Raw genomic sequence first — 13,588 nt, 5'->3', positions numbered from 1 at the left:
TGTTCCTTTCATTAGGTAATAGTATGTGTTCTAATTATTATATTGTGTTCAAAATTATTAGAAAAATATAGGTGCCAAAGGAAAATGCAAAAATATTGAAATAAAATCACATTTACAGATTCGTTTCCCAAGGCACTTGAAGTCTTTATATGTTTTCTTAAGTCTTAGGGCATATGGTCAGTTGAGTTGTGTTACTTATTCATCAAGAGAGTTGATTTATAAATTGATTGCTCAGATGATTAGCTGGAAGACCATCCCTAATTAATTAAAAGTAACACATTATGTAATGTTGTTTTTTATTAGCTGAATGTGGAGGCCGTTTTAAAGGAGAATCGTCAGGAAGAATCTTATCACCTGGCTATCCTTTTCCCTATGACAACAATCTACGTTGTATGTGGGTGATTGAAGTAGACCCAGGAAATATTGTCAGGTACTGAAAACTGATCTTACAATTGTAACAAACCTTTTTGATTATAAAATAATGAAATCTTACCTGTACAGTGGAGAAGAAAAAAAAAAGGATTTAAAATTTAAAGTGCAGCTCATGGCCAGTATTTTTGGCATTCTGAGTTTGAATATGTAGCTTGGTGTTGAAACTGTCTGTTTTTCAATAAACATTGTCTGATGAAGATCAAGCTTTAAAATTGTTTATAATTTTGTGCAATGATCATGAATTTTAAACTGATTCATATGTATATATATATGCAAACACATATAGAACCTGTAACTGTTAACAGAAACTTTGATTAAAAATATCTGAGTGCTATTTTAAGGCCAAATTTATAAGATTGAATATATCAAAGCGCTGGAGTCAGCAGAACTGATTAGTGGAAGAGTTTACATTTAAAAAAACCACTGCATTTCATTAGCTCTTTTTAGTTAGACATTTATTCACACTCTATTGGTAATTGCACGAGTTTACAGTTCTATTTAATTTTTTTCTGATGAGAATGTGATATATAATATTGTCTTAAGAAAGAAAAACTATTTGCTGAAAAGATTGTGTGCATACTTACAGATTATTTGAATGGCTAAAGTAAAATATTATTTTGTGATAGGCAAATTCAAATACTGTGAGTTTTATTATTTCAAATATGTTTCCATATTTGACTTTTATGCATCCAAAGATAAAGGTGTGAAATATTATGGAAAATCACCCTTGGAAATCAAAGTTCATTTACTTTGTTTAGTTGTTTGGTTTTTTTTTCTAAATATATGTTGTGGAGTAATATGAAAGCTGACAATAAAATCATGATATTCTTTCAGCCTCCAGTTTCTTGCTTTTGATACCGAGGCATCCCATGACATTCTGCGAGTTTGGGATGGTCCACCTGAGAATGAGATGTTACTCAAAGAAATTAGTGGATCCCTTGTTCCTGAAGGCATTCACAGTACGCTCAACCTAGTAACTATCCAGTTTGACACTGATTTTTATATCAGCAAATCTGGATTTGCCATACAGTTTTCAAGTAAGTTGATGAACTTAATTTTTATTTTTATTTTAAGGTAGTTCAGTCACAGATAACTGTAGTGCTAGGAACAATTGAAATCAGTGACAACGTTTCTGACTGCGTTAGGGAAAGAATTGGCCCAGACTTAGAGATTTGTTGTAAAGCTGTATTTTTATCTTAAAAAAAAATCGTATCCTTTGCTAGCTTGACTTTGTTTCAAGGGCATCTGGGGCAGTGCCAGAATGCTCATAATTATGACTAGTGTTTTTCAAAAAGGAGGTGATGCAAGCATATTGAAGTCTTCATCCTTTTCTAATCAATAAGAGATTCTGCTTTCAGAGCTTTCTGTGCAGAGTTTGAATTCCTGCTGCACTTGTATAATGAAATGGGAATTTCATTTCTTTTTCTGGTCAGTGAAATCTATATATGTTTTTTCAAGATTAGCAAGATCTGTTCTAATATCATAATTTCATTTAGCAGAAGCAACGTTTCTAACATGCGTTGACACAGATGCTCTTAACAATAATGTGATTTACCTTTTGCTTCCTGTGCTTAATAGTTGTATTAGCCCTTGTTTTCTCCTACCCTCATTCTTTCTCTTAGTATGACAGATAAACATGTGTACACATGGTAATTTGAAGGAAGAATAAAGTACATGAATGAGAGGACAAAGTAAAAGATATTTAATTTGTAGTGAGTGTCTCTGCTCCATCTGCTGGTTTTTGAAGCCATGACTAGAGTTTTTAATTCCTTGGCTATGAGATGTTTTTGCCATTTTACCACCGTACCCCCTTCCAGAGCCTGTTTGGGAGAATCTTACATATCTGCTTTCCAGCCTCAGACATGCTCCTTTCTTTCGTATTGTGGCCAAAAAGAAATGGGGAGAGCATTATGCACTGAACTTATTCAGGTAGTCGTTTAGGGTGAGTGGAAAAAGAGATTGAGGCAGACCAAGAGTGGAGTTGCAAGGAAAAATGGATGGGCCATGGGAGTAAAGCCATAAATCAGGTACTGATATACTGAAAAGAGGTTTTACGGTTTCATCTGAAAGGGAAGGTATTTTATTTAATTCTCCATGCTCTTGCAGTCTGTTGAGATCTAACAATGACAGTGTAAAGGATCCATGAAGTGTTACTGCCTCAGCATTTCTCTTAACTTTCCAGTCCAAGTTCACAGAATCACAGTGATCCTTCTTAAATACTTGATATTGCACAGTTTAGGTGTATATTCCTTATTAGAATCACAGAGATTTAAAAAAATTTTTTCTAAGTAAAGATTTTAAATATAATGTATAAATATCTACACAACCTGAATTACACTGTTTCTGTAAGGACACTATTTTACTAACTAGGAAAGAAATACGTCTGAGGAGATGCAGGAAAGAAAAAGATAATTCTATGCAACTTTGTTCCAAGCTTTCATATGCTTTCTTTGAGTATGTAATATTGTCTGAGTGAAACAGATGGTGCCTGCATACTTTAGCTGCAGTGTAATTAACAAACAGAAAGCTCACACAGGGGAGGTATCTGCTTTTACTTTCCTCTTGCCATTTCGTTGAATAGGGTATGAGTATTTAACTGGATTATTGGCCCTTTTACCTCCAGAGGAATGTTATTCAATGACAACAGATATTTTATGTTCATGCCTTTTTAAGACCTTGAGTGCCTTAATTTTTTAATATTATTTTCTTAATCTTTAAACTAAAAATCTTTTTCTGAAAAGTGGATTAACCTTCTTGTCAGTTCCTTACAAGTTTTGATCTCATTTTATCAATGTTCATAACCAATTCTGCATCTATCATTTATTTAATGAGTGAAAATGTTCACCATTGATAATGTAGTACAATTTGAATTTGACTCCTTTACAAATCATCTGATATAAACAGAAAATTAATTTATATTCGGTAACATAAATTATAGGTGAGATAGAATCCTTCACTAAATTAAAGGGGGATGAGACGAAAAGCTTAGAGAAGCTGAAGTGTTACATAAATAGTAGAAAGAAAATTGTAATTTAATTAATATTGTGTTTTACAGCTGATACTATTAGAATGAACTCTGTCTAGGGCTGCTCAACACAATCCTTTACAAGGCATTGAAGTTGTTAATAATTTTGTAAAAGTTAGAGAATAGGAAGGCAAAGGGAGTCAATAGGAAATTTTCTTGCCCATTGCCTCAATTAGTCCATTTTATTTCTTTCTTTTTATTTGTTTGCTTTTATGGAAAGAAAAAAAAAATAAAAGAGAGATTTTGTTATCTGAAATAGTAGAATTATTTCCACAATTTTAACATTCATAATCTCTTTCCATAAGTAATTAATATGTAGGAAACTATTTATTTTACACTGAACTTCTAAGGAATACTGCAGACTTTTTAATGGTTTACACAATTGTTCATTACTCAAAGAGGGAAAAGAGAAAGTAATGGATTTGGGATGAAATAAGGGAGCTCATCCCACTCATTCTTCTGTGCTTTCCACCACGATGAGGTATCTAGGACTACTGAAAATACAGCTTGTTTTATACATCTAATGTAAACAAAAAAAATAAATGCTACTGCTCATGACTTTACATTTCATTGCTAGGCAGAACAGACCTTTGGTCTAGTATTTTCTTTGATGTATAGTGTATCGTTTTCTTCTTGGACATCTGCAAACCATGACTATAGAAACTCTCCGTAGAAACTTTATTTAATTTTTCTGTTTCTGCGGTCTCCTTTGAGATGACAGTGAAGGAACACAATAGAAATCAGGCCCCACAAAGCCTGAAAAACAAAGTACAAAAAGATGTATTATAAAATAACATGTTTGAGAAAGTTTGGATATATGTGTAAAAGAAAAATAAGAATCTCAGGGGATTCAACAGTAGGATTGCAATATGAGGATTCTGGAACATGTCTAAATGGGATGAACAGGTTGAATAATGTAGCTAGGGAATAGGTGCCAGAAGTCTTCCCTTAAATTAAGAGAAGAGTGAAAGATTGACAGCAGGCCACAAGCAATACGTAAACAGGAAGTACCTGTTGTAGCATATTTTCTCTGAGCTGTCAGAGACAGAGAACGAAGAGCCCAACACATACTGGGAAAACACCAGTGAAATCAACAGCACCGTCATTTGGTCAGTAAATTCTGCACAAAATAGCAACTTAGACCTTGAAGAAAAGCGAAGGCGAAAGAGAAGAGAACAAGCATGTATTTGCCAGAGACACGAGCTGTGTATCTCGGGGTCAGGCAGAAGTATTAAGCATAATGAAACATTGTCTTCAGCTGACGTTGCTTCCTGTCACCAAGCTGAAAGAGGAAAAGACAAAGAAAGAGAACTGAAAAAAGTTAAATGAGAACGTTAAAGTGCAAAAATTGCGTGTGCTTAAAATAATTTTAGTCCTTTTAATATGCGTGAAGTGTGTAATATCAGATCAGATTCTACTGAAGGTGATGAGATTATTTCCGTAGATGGCAAGGGCTTTGAATCTGGTGTTACAGGGAAGTTTTCTCTCTGCTGGCTTTAACGGTTCAGGAGCCATTTGTCATTTATGCAGAAAGGAGGGATTTGTATTCATCTTTCATAGGCCATTATTCCACTGTTAATAGCTGCGCTACTGAGTCACTCAGCATTACAGACTGCATTCTGCTCAGGCCTAGGTGTGCAGTCACATTTCTGACTCATTAAACATCACACAATATAGAACATTTCTGGTGCATTATAAAACAACCAGTGCAGAACTAACCTGTAAACATGTTTTGAGTATTTGAGAGTTTTTTAGCTCTAGCAGTATTTTATAACATGTGGCAGTGATTTCTTGTATAACAAGATGTGCCTTAAAATGCTTGGATTTACTCTACTGACAAACTACAGCTGTCTCTCCTTCGTTTGAGACTAGGCGAATAGCCCTTTGGAGTGACTTGTCTCTGTGGACTACAGAAAAACCCTAGAAAGCTTGTGTTGTCAGATACCTACCTGGATGGTTTAAGTTTGGCAATATTAATATCCAATCTAGAATTATAATGCATGATATTGCTTGCTTTGATTACATTTAATGATTAAATGCTAACAAGTCTTCTTCCTATATGTAGGTTTAGTGCTGATTTATGGCCACATTGTCTTCTAAATGTCCTGTGTTTGATTTTGTTGATTGGTTGGTTGGTTGTTTTTTGTGGGGGAGGTTGTTTGTTTTGTTTTTTTTTGGTGGGATTTTTTTGCTCAAAAAAAGACATTCATCACAGTCTCATTTAGGAAGATTTTTTGACACTGGACACCCTCTAGTTTTTTCCCTTTTCTCTGTTTTTCCAGTGATAGAGATCTCTACTTCTGATATGTTTAACCTGAAGGTGATTTGAGAATGGATTTGGGCAATTTAATTGTTTTCTTTCTCACAGTGCTGTTTACTGGCACTGCTGGTATAGCAGTGTATTATTATATAATTTGGAAGTGCCAAAATATTTTTATGTGGAATGTTAATAGTATAAATGAAACTACTTTTCTATTTCAGAAAAGGTTCTCTGTTTCTTCCTCATTAGTTTTTTCTCTTTGGTTAATCCAGTCTCTCATTAGATTCTTTAAAGTTAACTATTGATCAAAACAGTGCACAAGACAGTCAAATGTTTCTATATTATCATGTTTGTACAAATCTTTGAAATTATTCCAGCTAAGATACTTTGAAGATTTAATTAACAGCATGTATTTTATTTCCAATTCTGTTTTAGTCAGTAAAAAAAATATACGGGGTAAAAGTGTACAGGTTACTCTATTTTGTGTAACAGTTGTCTTCCTAACAGGTAGCTGTGACATCACTTGAAGGACATTACAGTTTGGTCTGTATGATTTTAGTCGCAGTAGCAAATCGGAGTATGAAGGGTTAAGGAATCTGATCACCAAGTAGTAGCCTATGCTTAATAATACAGTTTGCCTCTTTAGGCTCCTTTGGAACCAAAATTATGTGCCTTGATTGACTTGATAAGGAGTATAATCTCAGTGAAGCTTTCTCATCCTTACATTTCCTTTACCAATAAGTGAGTAAACTGCATGAGACCAGGGCTTGCTACTTTTTGTCTTCTATGCACAAAGAACCATTTCCCAAAATACTTGTCTTCTGGAGATTTTGCCCTGAAAGTCTCTGCACTCATAGCTACGATGGCTATGCAACAGTCCTTTTTTGCAATCTTACATAGAACTACATGCTAACTGTAGTGTTACTGGCAAATTCATCAGTTGAGATTTAGAGGAATTATTTTGATGAAACCATGTAAAGGTGATGTTTTGCATTTTTAAATGTATGTGAAGTTCATCCTGCCTCATTGAAAAATCTTACAATATATTTTGCATGTAGGAGACTAGCATTGAGCTGATTTTGCAGTATTCTCCAAAAAGGTATCTTGTTAAATATTTGATACAAACACAGAAGAAAACTGACATACACTCATATGACCGGGGAAACCATTTTCCAATGATAAATGATTTGAGATACCGTAGTTATTCTACTCTCTGTTTGCACTGAAAAACTCTGATATTGTGTTAATGCTATTTTAGAGATGGATTTTTTTGTTTGTCATTTTCATAACCAGTAGTTTCCTCTATTTATGATTCATGTGCCATCCGTTATAGATACTCGCAGTCACACACGTGTGCATGCACACTCGCGAGCACACACACACACACACACTCAAAATGCGAACACACACACACACACACACACACACACGATGGACTCTTTCCTGCAAGTAGAGATAGATCTTCAGGACTGTTATCCTTTTTCTACACTCAGATTAGAGTAGAACACAGGAGGGACAGCTATTTTGAGATTTATCTACTGTTTCTCCAAGGTCTTATCCTCCTCTCACTCATGCATCTCTCGTTTGCAGTCAATGAGTGTAATTGAAATGCATTTTCTGTTGTATGTAATTCATACCATAAGAAATAAAGATGTTTTGGAAGTTTTATTGCTAGCTTGTAATGGAATGAAGATATCACAAAAATGTATCTAGAGAGAAGTAATATTTTAGGAGAATGCTCAAAATCTACTTATATAAGTGAAATTCCTTGAAGGCATATCAAACTAGATATGTACTTATCAATGATACTTTCTTATGTTTGTAACTAATCTTGCTGCTTTTTGAAAGGCTTTCATCAGTGGAACCCAGAGCCTCTTTCTAAGGCTGTAATTCTTTCAAATTCTATGTGTAGATTTTTACATCCCATATACATCTTCTTCTTTCAGTTTTGAGAAGAGTTCTTAACGTGGAGGTTACTTCAAGTTTGTCAGCTCTTTGTTTGTTCCTCCTTTCCCTGTTAACCACATTCTTGGCTAGGGCTGGGCATTTTGTAAGAGTTAAATCCAAGGGAGATTTTTGCTGCTATTTTACTGCCATAGAATATTTTTTTTTTCTTAAAATCATTCCAATAAGCTGTCTGATCTCATAAGGGACAGATCTAGCAAAGACATTTGACTGAAGGAGTGGTCATGTTTCAGTCTTCTACATATAACTGTGGAAGAAAATTGTTTGTGGACTGATAACTTCAGTTACTGGCCGGACGTATTCAGACATGCAGTCTGAGATATAATTCATTTACATAGAGGAATTTTAAAACCTTGGGGAAAAAAAAAGAAAACAATTAGATCTTTATTCTTTATATTCTCATTGTTTTGGAAGGTGTAATCTTTATATTGAGACTAAAGAAAACAGAAACTGTAGTCTGACAGTGTTCTGTAACTTTTTACAAGTCATCATAGTTTAATGCTTTCCTAAATAAAAAATTTTAGTTGTCTGCGATCACAGTAATGACATTCAAGTGCATGGACAGAATGTTAACAAATAATGAGGCCAATTCTGTATTAATGCCAAACTATTCAATTATAGTACAAAAAAAAAAAAAAGCAAAAAGTCAACAAAACTGAAAACTTCAAACAAATCAAACACCTTCTTTCTTTACCAGGTGTCAGGAGCTCCAAACTGGCCCTGTCGTTAAGAATTCCCACTGAGTTTTAATACTGAGTTTTGAAACTGTAAGTTTATAATGCATATATACGATTTGTGATACTAAAAGGCAAAACAGAAAATTTAATTTTAAGACAGAAGCAATCTCCCTCTCTCTTCAGAGGATTTCAGTTCACCTGGAGTGTAAAATCAGCGATAATGCAAACCGGCACTGCTGTTCTCTTTTGCACAACTGTATCCTTAGCAGTTGTAATAGGACAGGTTGCACATTGTTCTGTAAAGTGTCTGTCCTGGTTTTAGCTGGGACCGGGTTAGCTCTTCTTTTTAGCAGGTAGAAGAGCTCCGTGTTTTGGTTTTACTCAGAGGCTCACTCTGAGAAGAATGCTGATAGCAAGTTGATGTTGTGGTTGGACGTGAAACTCCAAGGACTTTTCAGTGTGCCGGAGTGCAGAAGCACGGCGGGATAAGGGGGGAGCATAGCCGGGACAAGGGGGACACGATTCCCCTTCTGATTTGTGGTGGAACTTAAGATTGAGGGCCAAACTGGCCAATTAGTATTCCATATCATGCAGCGTCATGCCCAGTATAAAAGTGAGGGTCAGCCGGACAGAAGGGCTTTTGCGCTTTGGCTCTTTCGCTGCTTTTGCTCTTTTGTGCTTGCTGTGCTTTTGCTCTATTGCCTTTTTTTTTCTCTTGCTTCCAGTACTCCCATTCTCGGAGTACTCTCTCTCTCTCTCTGCCCCTCTCTATTTTGGGGCCTCACGTTCGTCCGGGATTGCAGCTCCGGGACGAGACGGGCTTCGCATATGAGGGGGTGGTGAGCATCTACACTGTGTCTTAAATCATCTGTATTAAATTGTTCTTATCTCAACCCATGGGTTTCCCGTTTCTCCTTTAATTCTCTCCCTCATTCCTGGGGGTGGGGGAGGGGGAGTGACCGGCTGTGTTGTGGGGGTTCAACCTAACCCACGACAGTGTCAAATTAAACAAATGTGTTTTCACTCAGATCATCTTAGTTATCTTTTCAGCAGAAATGGTATTAAAAGCTGGGTGATCATTGGTAAGATTTTACAATGCATGAGTAGCCCTTGTTTGTGTTCCAAGATCCTGGTGATTGTTTCTTTCTGAGAAGCTATTCCTATCTCCCTGCATTCATGTACACACATAAAGAAATCTGTCATCTGAAATAGGGATAGATCTGGTACAAAAAGGTTAAAACCCCCTATGGTTCCAAAAAAAAATACCAACAAACCCAAAACATGCATTCTAAATAAAATTAAGATTTTCAAATCACTTCTCCGCAGCTGGAATGCATTGCCAGCATGATTACATATTGTCACAGTATCCATTTTCTGCTGAGTTCCAGCAATTATCTGAAACCTTATGTCAATTAATTTATTTGGGGCTGGGTTTCATACTCAGTGCCAAAGCTATGAGCAAATGCTTAAGGGATAATAGATCTTCAGAACTGAAGAGTTCATATTTATGGAAAAAAGATCTGCGTATGAACTGGGGAAAAAATAGCTCATAAGGTTGTTCAATAAGACATGATGAGAGCAGTGTAGTACTTCGGATGGTTTTAACAAAATGCATTTTAACAACTAATGTAAATCGACAACAAAAACAATAAGAAAAAAGAAAATTTGTTTATCTCATTAAACCTGTTATTGCCCTAAGAACTGAAATATAACTGATAGTAAAATCAGATAAAGTCCCTTAAGAAAGAACTTAATCTCCACTGTTCCTCCCACAAAAAGATATGAGACTATATCAGTTTACAGTGTAAACAACACTTTAAAACAAGTTCAGTTAACAATTGCTACTAAATACTTTTGAATGATAATCAGTAGATTGCATAAAATAATTTGGAGGCAAATTCTGAATAAAATAGCAATGAAGCAATGTATAAATATGCAGTTGACCAAGTAGTCTGTACTTTCCAATTTGAGTTATCAGGTAGGCATTCTAAAACTTACCATTCCTGGTCGTACAAACCATTGCTGTTGGAAAAACATAAGTATAAAACTTCAAATTCCATAAAGAATCATATGCAATACAAAACAAAACCAGCGTGATGAATACTTAATAACATGGGACTTGGCATCTATGGTAAACATGAATTTGTGATGTCTTTCAGAAATACCTCTATTGTTGAACCTTTCTGGAAAATCTAATGAGTGAATCTAAAGAAAATAACTTTCCCTATGTCAGGGTCCTGAGTGCACTAAGCAGACCTTACTGGCCCTGAGCATCTTCAACTGGAAGCCCTCTTACCCCTTCCAAGGAGCCTTGTTTCAGCTCAGCACAAGGCTCCTGAGCAATGTTGTAGGAGAGCTGGTCTCCAGCCCTGTGGATGGAGCCCTCAGACGTACACTGTGGGGAGCTTGACTCTGCTACAGACCCTTCTGCCCTGTACAGAGGGAGGTTGGCTCCTGGATGGACTGCAAGCCAGTCGTATCCCTGGACTATATTGCCTGATTTAGTAGTTGTTTTCAGAAGCTAGATGCTTTTCCCCAAAATCCCTCTCATTTCGCACTTGTCAAATGTATTCTTAGAGCATATTATGTTATGGGGGTTACTGGGTATGGCTTTACTGTCTATATTTTTTCGTAATATTTTTCTTCAAAAGATTGCTAGCCACAGTCATCTCTAATGCTTTTTTGCAGGTTGAGTTCTCCCAGAAAACTTTCTACTCAATTTATGTGTGAGTGTGGATGCATGAGCCTGTGCATGCGCCCACATATAATGCAACAGAAGTTTGAGAACAATATCACACAAAGACCTTATTGGTTATTTATTATGGGGATAATATTATCAAAATGAGAATATTCTTTGTTATACCCTGGGAAACAGAGAAAGAACAAAAAATTGATAAAAAAGAAGTTATTAAGTTGTAAAGGACCTTGCAACAGTCTCCAGTGTGCATCTCTTCATGCGACTTTACAATTTGTGGCTTGCCTGTCTCTGTGAGCCTGGTGACAGCCAGTGAACCCCTCACTGAGGGATTACACAGGTGCACATATTCACAAGAAATCTGTAACTCACTTAGTGAACTTGTTTTTCAGGACAGAACAATCTGCTTAACCTGTCTTTTTTCCCTGGAAGTGTTCAAGGCCAAGTTGGATGAGGCGTTAAGCAACCTTATGGGAGGGTGTCCCTGCCCATGGCAGGGGAGTTGAAACTAGATGATCTTTGAGGTCCCTTCCAACCCTAAGCATTCTATGAATCTTTTGACAGTAGCATGCACACAACCTATATTTGACAATTACATGTTTGCAAAGACAAGGAAACAAGTACATGGGACAGTTGGGGTGTCAGGACCTTCAGACTGTATTATACACCCTTTTTTGTGCTCTGCCCAAGTTGTGGTCCCAGTGACTTCAGAGGTAGCCCGGGAAATCCCTATGGAGTGCCAGTGGGGAGGAGTGTTACCCTTCCTATTCAAATGTGTAACCGTTCTTCAGTCATCCGTTTCCTGTTCTGATATGTGGTACCCAGCTTCTTGGTGCTAGGACACATTTGGTCAGTGCTTAGTGTAGGAGGGAAATAGGACTCAGACAGGTTCACTGTAAGTTACAGAGATATGGTGGAGATGGCTCCTACTCTCTGCAAGAAAAGTACCATTTATATGGCTTTGGACAGCAAAATAACCTGTTGGCTGTGCCAGAGCCTTGGATTGTCAGGGTGGCTTCTGCTGCTGCTCTGAGAAGATTTGGAGTATGTGACCTGGAAGCTACTACTGACAATCCACAGAATCTATTGCTCCATCGTCTCTCTCAGTCCATATAGCAACAAGAGAAGCAAGTTGATCTGCTGTCCCAGCTCTAGATTTTCAGCACGAACCTTCTCTTCTTCCAGACATTCATTCAAGTGTTTCATTGGAATTGGAAGATCTGCAGCCAAAACTTAAACTGATGATTTAGCTATTTTCTTCCAAACTTTTATTTCATTTAAAATACTTAAGGATTATTTGAAATGGGAAGTGAAGCTAGGCCTATGTATTGCATTCTTTGAGCTATTGACTCTTGAACTAGTCAGGAAGTTCTATGTGAGAAGCCACATCAATATGTATTCTGTCTTCCTCTTCAAATTAGACAGGAGATTTGAACTGTGGTCTACCCTTGTTTACTAATTTCTGTGTTTTGGGGTTTTTTGTTTGCTTGAATTTTTTGTTTGGGGTGTTGTGTGTGTGTTTGTTTTTTCCATGCAAAATAAACTTGACCTATCTTACATCTCCTAACTTAATTACTGTTGCAAAATCTGAGAGGAATGAAATCCAAAGTGCCTAAGATCGTGTAGCTAAGAGTTAGGTAAACAGAGAACTTGCCTAGACAACCTAGGAAACCTTGAGTGTGCAAAATGTTAAACATTTTTGTTGAAGTTTTTCATCATCTCAAATGAAATTCTGATTCTGTGCTTTATTCTTAATATTTTCCCCTTTTAATCTTCAAATAATAACTGATAAACGTAGATAGAATATGTGAAGTCATGCAAAATCAACAAACTGAGTCTATGGTTAGAATTTGCTTAAGAATTCTAATGGCTGTACTCCTAAATCTCTGTCAGATCTACAGCAGAAACAGAAGTTAAAAATAGACCAAAAAATGTATCTCAGCAGTGCTTCAGCTGATAGAAGGCAGAATAAAAACCCTGTAGCTATTTTATTCTCTCCTTTTCAGGAAAAGTTGTATAGAAGGTTTGTTTTGAGATAACAAATACCGGGCTGACTTGCTTCTCAAACAGTTTTAGAAATGCAGGGAGACTGCAGTGTCCGTATGGATAATGATATTACATGGAGTCTGGGACAGCCTGAATTTTGAAGGTACAGTCTGTCAGGATTGGTTCAGGCTGATGCAACTTTGAAAGACTAACCATCGTAGAAAGCGTTTATTTACAGTGATAGGAATTTAGAAGAACATGTTGACTTAAAGAAGTTAAGAATAATTTTATTTTTTTCTTCTTTTACATGTTGTATGTTGTGAAAAGTTTGAAGTTTTGAAAGCTGAGAGCTTCTGCTCTGATTTTGTGCTCTAGGATGAAAGAAAAAAGGAAAAAAGAAAAATGTTTTTTTTTCCTCCTAATTCTCAAATAAACAAATAAAATCCCCCTTTCTTTTCTCTCCAGAAGATATGTGCAAATTAATCAAAATGAAGAAGTAATTTTGTCTCAGGTTTGGGATTCAGACTCTTTGCTGATATTAGACTTGG

The 13,588-nt window shown here is 36.2% G+C and overlaps 1 protein-coding gene across 4 annotated transcripts in view; it reads left to right on the top strand.

Moving 5' to 3' along the window:
* The window catches only part of CSMD3 (CUB and Sushi multiple domains 3), a 737,988-nt gene that overhangs the window by 486,110 nt on the left and 238,290 nt on the right, over positions 1 to 13,588 (top strand). For all 4 annotated transcript variants that reach the window (XM_086609528.1, XM_086609527.1, XM_086609526.1 and 1 more), the window contains 2 exons: positions 304 to 430; positions 1,267 to 1,469. In XM_086609528.1, the coding sequence (XP_086465654.1) occupies positions 304 to 430; positions 1,267 to 1,469 (330 nt within the window). The remainder of the gene's footprint in view (positions 1 to 303; positions 431 to 1,266; positions 1,470 to 13,588) is intronic.

This window comes from Tauraco erythrolophus, chromosome 3 (assembly GCF_009769465.1).
Source record: "Tauraco erythrolophus isolate bTauEry1 chromosome 3, bTauEry1.pri, whole genome shotgun sequence".
In the NCBI taxonomy this organism is placed as follows: domain Eukaryota; kingdom Metazoa; phylum Chordata; class Aves; order Musophagiformes; family Musophagidae; genus Tauraco; species Tauraco erythrolophus.
The sequence above is the reverse complement of the archived record's forward strand: the minus strand, read 5'-3'. Positions and strand labels throughout refer to the sequence as shown.